Source organism: Dreissena polymorpha, chromosome 1, assembly GCF_020536995.1.
Source record: "Dreissena polymorpha isolate Duluth1 chromosome 1, UMN_Dpol_1.0, whole genome shotgun sequence".
NCBI classification, from domain to species: domain Eukaryota; kingdom Metazoa; phylum Mollusca; class Bivalvia; order Myida; family Dreissenidae; genus Dreissena; species Dreissena polymorpha.
The window spans coordinates 6,341,033-6,354,463 of record NC_068355.1 but is presented as its reverse complement, the minus strand read 5'-3'; the positions used below and the strand labels follow the sequence as shown (position 1 = coordinate 6,354,463).

The following is a 13,431-nucleotide window of genomic DNA, read 5'->3' as shown; positions in this document are numbered from 1 at the left end:
TTTATACCCTGTGTTTATATGTAGTTACATATGATGTAATAAATTTGTTTTTTAAATCAGTAAGTCACTTAAAATCCCACTCTTTAAATATTTCAAACATTTAAAATTTGAATACATTTCAACTGACATCTTATTGATCAAAATACAACAAGATGCCCATTGTCAAGAATGCCAATAATTTTGTATTTTTAAAATGAAAGTGACCTTCACCTTTGAGCATGCAACCGGGTAAGAAATGTTGTTTTCAAATTTGATTTTGAATACTGTAGTCACAGTCTGCAAATGTTATATCATTTTAAGGATTTGACCTCTCTGCATGAATTGACCTTTGAGCTACAGACACAGGGCTTGCATGACATTGTTACAAAAAGGCAATGTTTATACACTTTCAGATGAATGATGAGGGTACAGAATGATCAAGCTGAATAATTGAAAATTTACCTTTAAGTGTGACCTCGACCTTGAATAAAGGGATACTGGTTGTGTGCATGGTGGCCTAACATTGTGTTAAGTATATACCTATAACCTTATGCGACATTTTATCTTTGAGCTACTGACATTTGTCTTGCATAAGACATACCAGCTCCACCTGTCATATATTGGTCATAATTTATCAGAAAACTGGCTGATGAATAGTCAAGTGTCAATCCAAGCCAGTTATCTTATGATCAAATCTTCTCTTCTTTAAGTGGCCTTAACATTGAGTAACTGACATGGGTGTAACATCTGGCATGAAGCTTTCATGAAACAATATTTGCAAGTTATTTAGAACTTCAGGATATATGATGACAAAATGCCACAACTTTGACATAAAACCAAAACATTTACACGCTTTATTACTTTCATTTATTTAAAAAAAAGTTGCTCACTGTCCAGCCATATCAACAAGAATGTTATTAGCATTTATTTTGTATTAATATTCACTCCATATCTCATTTTTACACGCTTAGTAATTTCTAAGCAGGCTCACAAAATAACAGCTCCTGCTAAGAAAATCCTCAGTGAGTAAAGTTGATATATGAAGTTAATATTAATATGAAACTAGAGCTTTGTCAATGACGTGACGCATACCCCCACATGCCGCATTGACGCAGAATATTTTGCATGTTGTCTTCACAAAAAACAGCGCACACTATGCTCAATGTTTAAAACGTACAAAGTGACCCCGTAACCTAGTTTTTGACCTGCCATGACCCATGTTCGAACTTGGCCTAGACAATCTAGATACAACTTCTGACCAAGTTTGGCGAAGCTTGGATGAAAACTACTTGAATTAGAGAGCGGACACCATGCTCAATGTTTAAAACGCAACTACCGGTAAGTGACCCCCTGATATTGTTTTTAACCCGGCATGACCCATATTCAACTTGACCTAGACATCATCTAGATACAACATCTGACCAAGTTTGGTGAAAATCAGATGAAAACAACTTAAATTAGAGAGTGGACGTTTAATATGGACCGACAGACATACAGACCGACCGAACTGACAAGGTCACTCCTATATACCCCCCTAAACTTCGTTTGTGGGGGTATAATAAACACTAATCACTTTCTTACTAATATGGCTGGAACAAGAGTGGCATTTAAAAACTAAACAAAAGTAACAAGACTATTGCCAAGCAATGAGGGTCCCCTACCTACGCAGGATCCACCATTTTCAGCAATATTTGTAGTTTATTTGTTGCCATAGCAACCAGAATTCCTGACGTAGGAACAAAATGAAATGACGTGCATAATCTCCATATTGCCTTGCCATCTATCGATATTTCAAGTTTCATAAAAAAATATGAAAAACTTATAAAGTTATTGCAGGATCCACCATTTTCAGCAGTATTTCTAGTCTATTTGTTGCCATAGCAACCAGAATTCTTGACGTAGGAACAAAATGAAATGACATGCATAATCTCCACATTGCCATCTGTTCATGTTTTAAGTTTCGCATACAAAATATGAAGAACTTAAAGTTATCATAGGATCCAGAAAAGTGTGACAGACTGACAGACACACAGAGCGCAAACCATAAGTCCCTCTCCGTTTTCACTGGTAGGGGACTAATAAGTGTTATAAAATGGTGAAAAATGACTGTCTCAGCATGGACGTCGCCATCATGATTTCGCTCTCTGAGAAAGCAGAGCACGTCATACCATACATTATTTATGTGATGCCAGGGAATCCCAAGAAATCAACTACAAGGCCAAAATAAATCACCCTTTTTACAACACAGTGCAAATGAAAGAAGCAAACACCATTATATGCGCATAGTATTTAGGAGGCACACTTGAAATATCAAGATTCTACCTATGGTCAATCAATACATCTGTTTAATGACAATTCAATTTTACACACTTAAGAAGGCTTTTCTTCCACAAATTAAGTTCTGACAATCGGAAGTTTCTTGTGGATTTTAATTTATTGTTAACGATTTGTGATTTTTATTATGCAATACTTCTCTGTATTGCCTACACTTAATGCATAAGCTAGTTTTCTTATGGGTTTTAACCCTTTGCATGCTGGGAAATTTGTCGTCTGCTAAAATGTCTTCTGCTGAATTTCTAAAAATAGCATTTTCTTCGATTTTTTTCAAAGAATACTATCAGAATAGCAAACAGTTTTGATCCTGATGAGACGCCACGCTCTGTGGCGTCTCATCTGGATCCAAACTGTTTGCAAAGGCCTTCAAAATTCGGTTCCCGCACTGAAAGGGTTAAAACTGTATCATTTACAAGTACTGTCGATATATACTGCAAGCATATTGTTAATCATCTTTTTTAATCTTACATTTGAAATTGTGTCAATACTGTCAGCACCACAATTCTGCACTGAATAGTAAATGCACTTTTGACATCCATAAACATAAACAAGCATGTGAAACCCAATCCATTTAATGGTAATGTGCAATAGGCTGTCAATAGCATAAATTAATACTTGCAGTGTTTTCTGAAATAAATAATTGTTAACAAGAAGTTTAGTTAAAACTCATAACAAAATATACTAGTACAAAAGATATACATTAGCTAGATTGTGTCCGTATGGCATGGCCCCTACAACTTAAACAACCCCAAACACATCTCATTTTGACTGCATGTTTGATGGATGAAGACTATTCTATGCTTTCTTCAAGTTAAAGTAATACTATCAAAATAATATGGTTTTAAAGTTGAAATGTAATTAGTAAGTTTGATTGTTAAATGTTTTACTTTATTAATTTATGGTGACCTTGGCCCTAATAATCTAATATGCAATCTCAAGAAAGGTAATGATATGTGGAGTATTAAATAGATTTTTATCAAACTATTTTCAAGTAAAAACCTATTTCAACTTGTGGATTAGAGATGTTCACCTTGAATACCCCCCCCCCCCCCCCTCCCCATCATATGCAATCCCATAGAGACCTTGATATTTAGACAATAACACCAGGAAGAGCTGGGCCTGACGTCTATAATTGGCCCGCTGCCGAAATAATGGGCCGATTTTAGATGTCCAGCCCAGCTCTGCCGTGTGTTATCATTTATATCACATAGCATACCTGTTTGGTCCGTCACTAAAATTAATACAGAACCAGCTTTCTGTACTTTTATTTCATTCAATTGATTACGCAATTTATGACGTACCTCATGTGACGTTATTCCAATGACGAAACTACATACATGTAGACTCTATTGGTTTTTAGGACAACTGACGTGGAGGGTTTTTATTTAACATTTAAATATTTTTTAAGCATCGAACGATTCCAAAACGTATTTCAGATTTTGTGTTTGTCATGCATAATTGGGAGCTTCGATAGAAATAAAATTAGTATAATCGCTTCGACATTCGATTTCGTAAATCATGTTTATGGTGAAAGTGTTAAGCATTTGATGCAATCGTTTAAAAAAGTGTGATTTAAAGATCAAAATAGATAAACAAATGGAATAACAGAAAAAGGAATTACAAATCTTTGTTATTTTATAATTTAAAAAACCGGATTTAAGTTGTCATCGAGGTATGTGTGTCTTTATCTATAAATTTTGCTGTTTCAGTGTTTGATGAATCTTGTTATTAAAGAACAAATAGAGGCATTAAATTAATGTACAGATGAGTGTCAGTTTCAATTGATGGTTGTACTATCCAAATTGTGTGCTACGTGTCATTATAAAAATGTTCGATTCTTTCATTGAGTTGTGTTTTGATCACCGTTGGCTAAGACTGAATGTGGACGCCATTTTGTTCATTATTACCCACGCAATCCCATTCTTTTCTGATATGAAAAATCGGTAGGAGATAAGATTTTGTGTCAGTTAGTTTTCACTTCAAGCTTTTTGTAACAATTAGTTTTTTCTCCATAAAAAACTATTTGTCAATTAGTTTTTTTTATAATTTGATCACAACTTAAATATATTTCTTGATCAGATGAGCACTTTATTTTCGGCAGTGACAATTCTCAGCAATTCTTATTCCGTCATTATAAATTCACAGTGTCAATGGTTGTTTTTAACGTAAGTATAAATTGTTTATTGGCGAATGGATGATAGGTAATTTTGTTTAAACCAGTTTCAACATTCTTGCCTTTCAGTCTCAGAGCACACTCATATTGCCAAACCTTCTCCATTAAAGACAAGCCAGTGGAAATCCTGATGTTATTAGTTTTTCAGACACGGAATTGCCTCTGTATTTTGAGCAAAATATTTCAAAATCTGTCACCACCTGCGCTATAAAATGTTAAGGTCAAAATCTTCTAATTCAAATAAAATACTGTAAAGAGGATACGGTTCAACTAAAACAACAAAGAATCATATGCAATTCCTTTTTCCATTTACATGTTCATATAATCTTTCAAAGTATACAGTTTAATTTAAAAAAATGTAATCATTTCTTAATTTATAATTCATTAAAGTTTTTTTAAGTTGCCACCTACAAAGACTCCTAGTCTGCTGATGACGAACCCTAGACCTGGTTCATGTGCATGACACATCGGCTTACCATGCTCAACACTTGTAACCAGTAATGCTGGACATGTTATTTTATAAATACTTTCTAATTTATGACCTTTGACCTTCAAGCACGGCATGTACTCACCTGAGATCCTCCTCTGTAAGGGTGCCATCACTCACCAGTCTCTCCACCTCTCTCAGGCCACGCCCTCCCAGTGCCTCCTTACACTGCCTACAATAAATACTTTTTTCAATGTAATTGAAAACAATTCATACTCATTGCAAGTATAAGAAGTACGCCAGCAGTATTAGAGTATATTTAATGTTTCAAATATGTTAAAAAGACATCCATTCCTATATTTTACAACCGGTGAAAAATACATTTACCTTAACACTTCACATAAAGCCCCAAATTAAACAGTTTTATATGTCAGTCGTTCAAGTAAATAGAAGTCATTGTTTTAAGGCAAAGTAACATACATGTACTTCTAAATTTCTTCAAACATTCAGCAATCCCAACACATTTAGTTCATAAAACCATTTCAAACTTGTGTGTGGCTTACATCCTAAGTATAGCTGTCTGCTGTCGGTGCATGTCTGACAGGCTGTCTGCAAACCAGTCATCCACTGCCTCGATATCTTGGGCCTCCCTGGCCTGGCACACCAGCTGATCAAGGTCCTAAAATAATACAGGGGTGTTGGGAGAAGAGAACTGCTGGGCTTAAAGTAATGAAATGAACAATTAAGTTTAAATGACTTTCTAAGAATTATTTTTGATCCTCTGTTAAATAAGTATAAATACTGGGTATATTTTATATTTTCATTAGATGAAAAGCTGCTTCTGAAAAACCCAATAATATATTGCCGAGATGTATATTTACATTGACAATGTTATTCAAAATATAGCTAAACAAAAATTAGTTGGCATATTCTGCAAATGAGCACGGCTAGACCTAAATAGAATCATCAGTGTTCAGTTAATTTGCTATCTTAAATTTTACCACATAACCCAGCCTCGCAAAGTTAGTCATACAAAACACTCTACACTTACCTCACTGGCTTCTAACTCATCATCAGGGTAGTGCTTCGCCCAGTCGGCCTACCCCGGTCTTCCTCTACTATACACTTACCTCACTGGCTTCGTACTCCTCAAAGTCATTAGGGTAGTACTCTGCCCTGTCAGCCTCCCCCCGGTCTTCCTCTACTATACACTAACCTCGCTGGCTTCGTACTCCTCAAAGTCATCAGGATAGTACTCCGCCTCATCAGCATCCCCCCAGTCTTCCTCTACTATACACTTACCTCTCTCGCTTCGTACTCCTCAAAGTCATCAGGGTAGTACTCCGCCCCGCCAGCCTCCCCCGGTCCTCCTCTAGTCTACTATACACTTACCTTACTGGCTTCGTACTCCTCAAAGTCATCAGGGTAGTACTCCGCCCCGCCAGCCTCCCCTGGTCCTCCTCTAGTCTACTATACACTTACCTCTCTGGCTTCGTACTCCTCAAAGTCATCAGGGTAGTACTCCCGACCCGTCAGCCTCACCCTGTCTTCCTCTACTATACACTTACCTTACTGGCTTCGTACTCCTCAAAGTCATCAGGGCAGCACTCCACTCCGTTAGCCTCCCCCTGTCTTCCTCTACTATACACTTACCTTACTGGCTTCGTACTCCTCAAAGTCATCAGGGTAGTACTCCGCCCTGTCAGCCTCCCCCAGTCTTCCTCTATTATACACTTACCTTACTGGCTTCGTACTCCTCAAAGTCATCAGGGTAGTACTCCGCCCTGTCAGCCTCCCCCGGTCCTCCTCTACTATACACTAACCTCGCTGGCTTCGTACTCCTCAAAGTCATCAGGGTAGTACTCCGCCCCTCAACCTCCCCGGTCCTCCTCTACTATACACTAACCTCGCTGGCTTCGTACTCCTCAAAGTCATCAGGGTAGTACTCCGCCCCATCAGCATCCCCCGGTCTTCCTCTACTATACACTTACCTCTCTGGCTTCGTACTCCTCAAACTCATCAGGGTAGTACTCCGCCCCATCAGCATCCCCCGGTCCTCCTCTTCTATACACTTACCTCTCTCGCTTCGTACTCCTCAAACTCATCAGGGTAGTACTCCGCCCCATCAGCATCCCCCGGTCTTCCTCTACTATACACTTACCTCTCTGGCTTCGTACTCCTCAAATTCATCAGGGTAGTACTCCGCCCCTCAGCCTTCCCCGGCCTTTCTCTACTATACACTTACCTCTCTGGCTTCGTACTCTTCAAAGTCATCAGGGTAGTACTCCGCCTCATCAGCATCCCCCAGTCTTCCTCTACTATACACTTACCTCTCTTGCTTCGTACTCCTGAAACTCATCAGGGTAGTACTCCACTCCGTCAGCCTCCCCCGGTCCTCCTCTAGTCTACTGTACACCAACCTCACTGGCTTAGTACTCCTCAAACTCATCAGGGTAGTACTCTGCCCCGTCAGCCTCCCCCGGTCCTCCTCTAGTCTACTATACACCAACCTCACTGGCTTCGTACTCCTCAAAGTCATCAGGGTAGTACTCCGCCCCATCAGCATCCCCTGGTCTTTCTCTACTATACAATTACCTCTCTGGCTTCATACTCCTCAAAGTCATCAGGGTAGTACTCCGCCCCATCAGCATCCCCCGGTCCTCCTCTACTATACACTTACCTCTCTTGCTTCGTACTCCTCAAAGTCATCAGGGTAGTACTCCGCCCCATCAGCATCCCCCGGTCTTCCTCTACTATACACTTACCTCTCTCGCTTCGTACTCCTCAAAGTCATCAGGGTAGTACTCCGCCCCTCAGCCTTCCCCGGTCTTTCTCTACTATACACTTACCTCTCTGGCTTCGTACTCTTCAAAGTCATCAGGGTAGTACTCCGCCTCATCAGCATCCCCCAGTCTTCCTCTACTATACACTTACCTCTCTCGCTTCGTACTCCTCAAACTCATCAGGGTAGTACTCCACTCCGTCACCCTCCCCCGGTCCTCCTCTAGTCTACTATACACCAACCTCACTGGCTTCGTACTCCTCAAAGTCATCAGGGTAGTACTCCGTCCCATCAGCATCCCCCGGTCTTTCTCTACTATACAATTACCTCTCTGGCTTCGTACTCCTCAAAGTCATCAGGGTAGTACTCCGCCCCATCAGCATCCCCCGGTCTTCCTCTACTATACACTTACCTCTCTCACTTCGTACTCCTCAAACTCATAAGGGTAGTACTCCGTCCCATCAGCATCCCCCGGTCTTTCTCTACCATACAATTACCTCTCTGGCTTCGTACTCCTCAAACTCATCAGGGTAGTACTCCGCCCCATCAGCATCCCCCGGTCCTCCTCTAGTCTACTATACACCAACCTCACTGGCTTCATCTCCTCAAAGTCATCAGGGTAGTACTCCACTCCGTCAGCATCCCCCGGTCTTTCTCTACTATACAATTACCTCTCTGGCTTCGTACTCCTCAAAGTCATTAGGGTAGTACTCCGCCCCATCAGCATCCCCCAGTCTTCCTCTACTATACACTTACCTCTCTCGCTTCGTACTCCTCAAAGTCATCAGGGTAGTACTCCGCCCCATCAGCATCCCCCGGTCTTCCTCTACTATACACTTACCTCTCTGGCTTCATACTCCTCAAAGTCATCAGGGTAGTACTCCGCCCCATCAGCATCCCCCGGTCTTCCTCTACTATACACTTACCTCTCTGGCTTCGTACTCCTCAAAGTCATCAGGGTAGTACTCCGCCCCATCAGCATCCCCCGGTCTTCCTCTACTATACACTTACCTCACTGGTTTCGTACTCCTCAAAGTCATCAGGGTAGTACTCCGCCCCTCAGCCTTCCCCGGTCTTCCTCTACTATACACTAACCTCGCTGGCTTCGTACTCCTCAAAGTCATCAGGGTAGTACTCCGCCCCATCAGCTTCCCCCCAGTCTTCCTCTACTATACACTAACCTCGCTGGCTTCGTACTCCTCAAAGTCATCAGGGTAGTACTCCGCCCCGTCAGCTTCCCCCCGGTCCTCCTCTTCTAGCTCCTCTACCACCTCACTCTCACTGTCTCCTCCCTCTATCAGCTCCTCTATATCTGCAGGTAAAATATGACAATATGTACACAATGACAATATGTACACATTAAAGGGACCATCAACCGCAATAGACGAAAAATAAAAGTTATAAAATAACGTATTTTTGAAAAAAGTTCATATTTTCAGTATATTCGGTAATAAAATTTTCCGATGTGAAATCGAAAATACATTGCGAAAAATAGGTGACATAACGATATACACACTATAAATAACACAAGTAGATTGATCATTTTATATATAAAATATATACAATTCACTATGCATGTACAATTTGCATTCCTCAGTTTTCCACGTGACGATGATGATCAATCTACTTGCGTTATTTATAGTTAACTGGTAGTTACCTGGTACCTATACCCAGTAAAATTTATTACCGAATATACTGAAAACATGAAAACTTAACAACTTTTTTAAAGTAATGTCATATACCAGTCGTGATATTTTAATAAATATAAACTAATAATGGTAAAAAATACGGTATTTTAGAACTTTTCTTTTTTCGTCAATCGCTGTTGACAGTCCCTTTAAAGATCATTGTACCTTAACTTGCATGGAGCAGATGAAATTCTGTATCATCACGTCCATATTGATTTCCTCTACCAGTTTACTCTTAAATGTCCCAAACATATTTGTATGCTTTTATTTTCAGAAGTAGATGAATGATTAAACAAAGATATGAATGTGTTCAAAATGTGTCACATCTTGCAAATAAAGTCAGATTTTACCATCATCCCCCTCTGAGTGTGAGGACTCGTCAAAGTCATCAGAATAGTCAGAGGATGCATCTGCATCTACTTTTGGCACTTCCAGCCTCTTGCCTCTTAAAACATCTGTAACAACAATACTTTCATTTTCATAGTTTTTCTGTTAAAATTCGATTTTGCCCCTCTGATTAGAAATTTTAATGTGCTACTAGAATGTACCAGCCACTTAAAATGGTCTTTTTACTACAGAAAAGAACAGCTTTTGGAATGCCGTATGCAATAATAATGCAGATTGTTTTTGTGCCTTAAAGTTATTTGTGAGACTCAAACAAGTTGTTTGTTTCGACTAACATCTAAAACAATAGGGTACGGTAGGTTCACTAAACAATAGGGTAGGTAGGTTCACTAAACAATAGGGTAGGCAGGTTCACTAAACAAAAGGGTAGGTAGGTTCACTAAACAATAGGGTAGGTAGGTTCACTTAACAATAGGGTACGGTAGGTTCACTAAACAATAGGGTACGGTAGGTTCACTAAACAATAGGGTAGGCAGGTTCACTAAACAATAGGGTACGGTAGGTTCACTAAACAATAGGGTACGGTAGGTTCACTTAACAATAGGGTACGGTAGGTTCACTTAACAATAGGGTACGGTAGGTTCACTAAACAATAGGGTACGGTAGGTTCACTAAACAATAGGGTACGGTAGGTTCACTAAACAATAGGGTAGGCAGGTTCACTAAACAAAAGGGTAGGTAGGTTCACTAAACAATAGGGTAGGTAGGTTCACTTAACAATAGGGTACGGTAGGTTCACTAAACAATAGGGTACGGTAGGTTCACTAAACAATAGGGTAGGCAGGTTCACTAAACAATAGGGTAGGTAGGTTCACTAAACAATAGGGTACGGTAGGTTCACTTAACAATAGGGTACGGTAGGTTCACTTAACAATAGGGTAGGCAGGTTCACTAAACAATAGGGTAGGTAGGTTCACTTAACAATAGGGTACGGTAGGTTCACTAAACAATAGGGTAGGTAGGTTCACTAAACAATAGGGTACGGTAGGTTCACTTAACAATAGGGTAGGTAGGTTCACTAAACAATAGGGTAGGTAGGTTCACTAAACAATAGGGTAGGCAGGTTCACTTAACAATAGGGTACGGTAGGTTCACTAAACAATAGGGTACGGTAGGTTCACTAAACAATAGGGTAGGTAGGTTCACTAAACAATAGGGTAGGCAGGTTCACTAAACAATAGGGTAGGCAGGTTTACTAAACAATAGGGTAGGTAGGTTCACTTAACAATAGGGTATGGTAGGTTCACTTAACAATAGGGTACGGTAGGTTCACTAAACAATAGGGTAGGCAGGTTCACTAAACAATAGGGTACGGTAGGTTCACTAAACAATAGGGTAGGTAGGTTCACTAAACAATAGGGTAGGTAGGTTCACTAAACAATAGGGTAGGCAGGTTCACTTAACAATAGGGTACGGTAGGTTCACTAAACAATAGGGTACGGTAGGTTCACTAAACAATAGGGTAGGTAGGTTCACTAAACAATAGGGTAGGTAGGTTCACTAAACAATAGGGTAGGTAGGTTCACTTAACAATAGGGTAGGTAGGTTCACTAAACAATAGGGTAGGTAGGTTCACTAAACAATAGGGTAGGTAGGTTCACTTAACAATAGGGTAGGTAGGTTCACTAAACAATAGGGTAGGCAGGTTTACTAAACAATAGGGTAGGTAGGTTCACTTAACAATAGGGTATGGTAGGTTCACTAAACAATAGGGTAGGTAGGTTCACTTAACAATAGGGTACGGTAGGTTCACTTAACAATAGGGTACGGTAGGTTCACTAAACAATAGGGTACGGTAGGTTCACTAAACAATAGGGTAGGTAGGTTCACTAAACAATAGGGTAGGTAGGTTCACTTAACAATAGGGTACGGTAGGTTCACTTAACAATAGGGTACGGTAGGTTCACTAAACAATAGGGTAGGCAGGTTCACTAAACAATAGGGTAGGCAGGTTCACTAAACAATAGGGTAGGCAGGTTCACTAAACTTTTGTTTTTGAGTTTTTTTTAACCTAAGTTTTTTCCCATTTTTTACAAGGATATTTAATTACAGAAACTTTTCAAAGTTCTATTCAACATTCTTTCTTTATATGTACAAATTAATTTAGCAAATATTATCATATACAGCAAACATTCTAGAAAACCCAACCTTAAATGTAAGGGTGTTAAGGGGTTGCACAAAGCAAAATGTGGTATATCAGGTTTGTGGAAACAAGTTTTAACACAGAATGAAAATTTAACATATAATCATGTGTTTGTCAGAAACACAATGCCCCCTATAGCGCCTTTTTGAAGCCATAAATTTGACCTTTGACCTTGAAGGATGACCTTGACCTTTCACCACTCAAAACGTGCAGCTCCATGAGATACACAAGCATGCCAAATATCAAGTTGCTATGTTCAATATTAAAAAAGTTATGACCAAACTTTAACAAAGGTTAAAGTTTAAGGAAAGAAAAAAACAATGATATTTGACCTTTGACCTTGAAGGATGACCTTGACCTTTCACCAGTCAAAACAAGCAGCTCCATGAGAAACACAATCATGCCAAATATCAAGTTGCTATGTTCAATATTAAAAAAGTTATGACCAAACTTTAACGAAGGTTAAAGTTTTAGGAAAGAAAAAAACAATGATATTTGACCTGTGACCTTGAAGGATGACCTTGACCTTTGTTTTTCACCACTCAAAATTTGCAGCTCCATGAGATACACATGCATGCCAAATATGAAGTTGCTATCTTCAATATTGCAACAGTTATAAAAGTTTAACCAAGGTTTAAGTTTTGTGACACACACAATGACTGACTAACACAATGACAGACAGACAGACAGGCCAAAAACCCCGATCTTTCGATCCGGGGGCATAAAAAGCTTTTACATCTAAAAGCTATGTGTAAGAATATTGCTTACTACAAAAATTAATGACATTCCTTATGATAAAATATAGAATGAAATGGCAACTTATGTTGGATCCTAAAATGATCACAGCCAAATCTGCAGGTCCATTAAATGTAGAACATAACCATACCAGTCTCCACACTGACTCCCAGTCCGCTGTCTTGGCCATGTGGGGACCTTTCTCTTGCAAAGCCGGGGGTCTTATCTTGTGGTAAGGGGCTCGTCAACACAGGGGTGGAAATCTTCAACTTGTTTTTCTTCAATGCTGGACTAGAATTCTCACCCTTGACACCTCTTTTGAGTGTAACATAGAAATAAGTTTGATTTATGAGCAAAGCTTGTGTATTTTATATTACAACAAAGAAGGGCAGAGTAATGCACATTTCTGTGGATCAAACACTTATTGAGACATGATTTTCAAAGTGATTAATTTCAAATTAAAAGTAACAACTTAAATGTGTCACAAACACTCATGTTAAAAAAAGAACATTAAAGGCCATATTTCAGCCAAAACTGGTCGCAGTCACTACATGTATTTCTTTCTTTACAATCATGTTCACATAAAAGACATACAACTGTAAAAGTTTAAGCATAATTCAACCCGTAGTTAAAGTGGAGTCATAAATTAACATAAAATCTTGGGACTATATTTTCTAAAGTGGAAAAAACCCAGACAAATTGCCATATTAAAGTCTGTCAAAACGCATCTAAAATAAGTTCTTCAAAATCATCTACACATTCAGG

General features: G+C 39.2%; 1 protein-coding gene across 5 annotated transcripts in view; it reads right to left on the bottom strand.

Moving 5' to 3' along the window:
• Positions 1-13,431, bottom strand: part of LOC127869378 (uncharacterized) — a 59,915-nt gene that overhangs the window by 11,194 nt on the left and 35,290 nt on the right. For 4 of the 5 annotated variants that reach the window (XM_052411918.1, XM_052411936.1, XM_052411909.1 and 1 more), the window contains exons 12-16: positions 12,818-12,981; positions 9,734-9,838; positions 8,877-9,007; positions 5,477-5,592; positions 5,059-5,145 (exon numbers count right to left, since the gene is read on the bottom strand). In XM_052411918.1, coding sequence (XP_052267878.1) covers positions 5,059-5,145; positions 5,477-5,592; positions 8,877-9,007; positions 9,734-9,838; positions 12,818-12,981 — 603 coding nt within the window. Of the gene's footprint in view, positions 1-3,495; positions 3,545-5,058; positions 5,146-5,476; positions 5,593-8,876; positions 9,008-9,733; positions 9,839-12,817; positions 12,982-13,431 lie in introns of those variants that run through there. The other variant, XM_052411928.1, reaches the window with a different exon arrangement.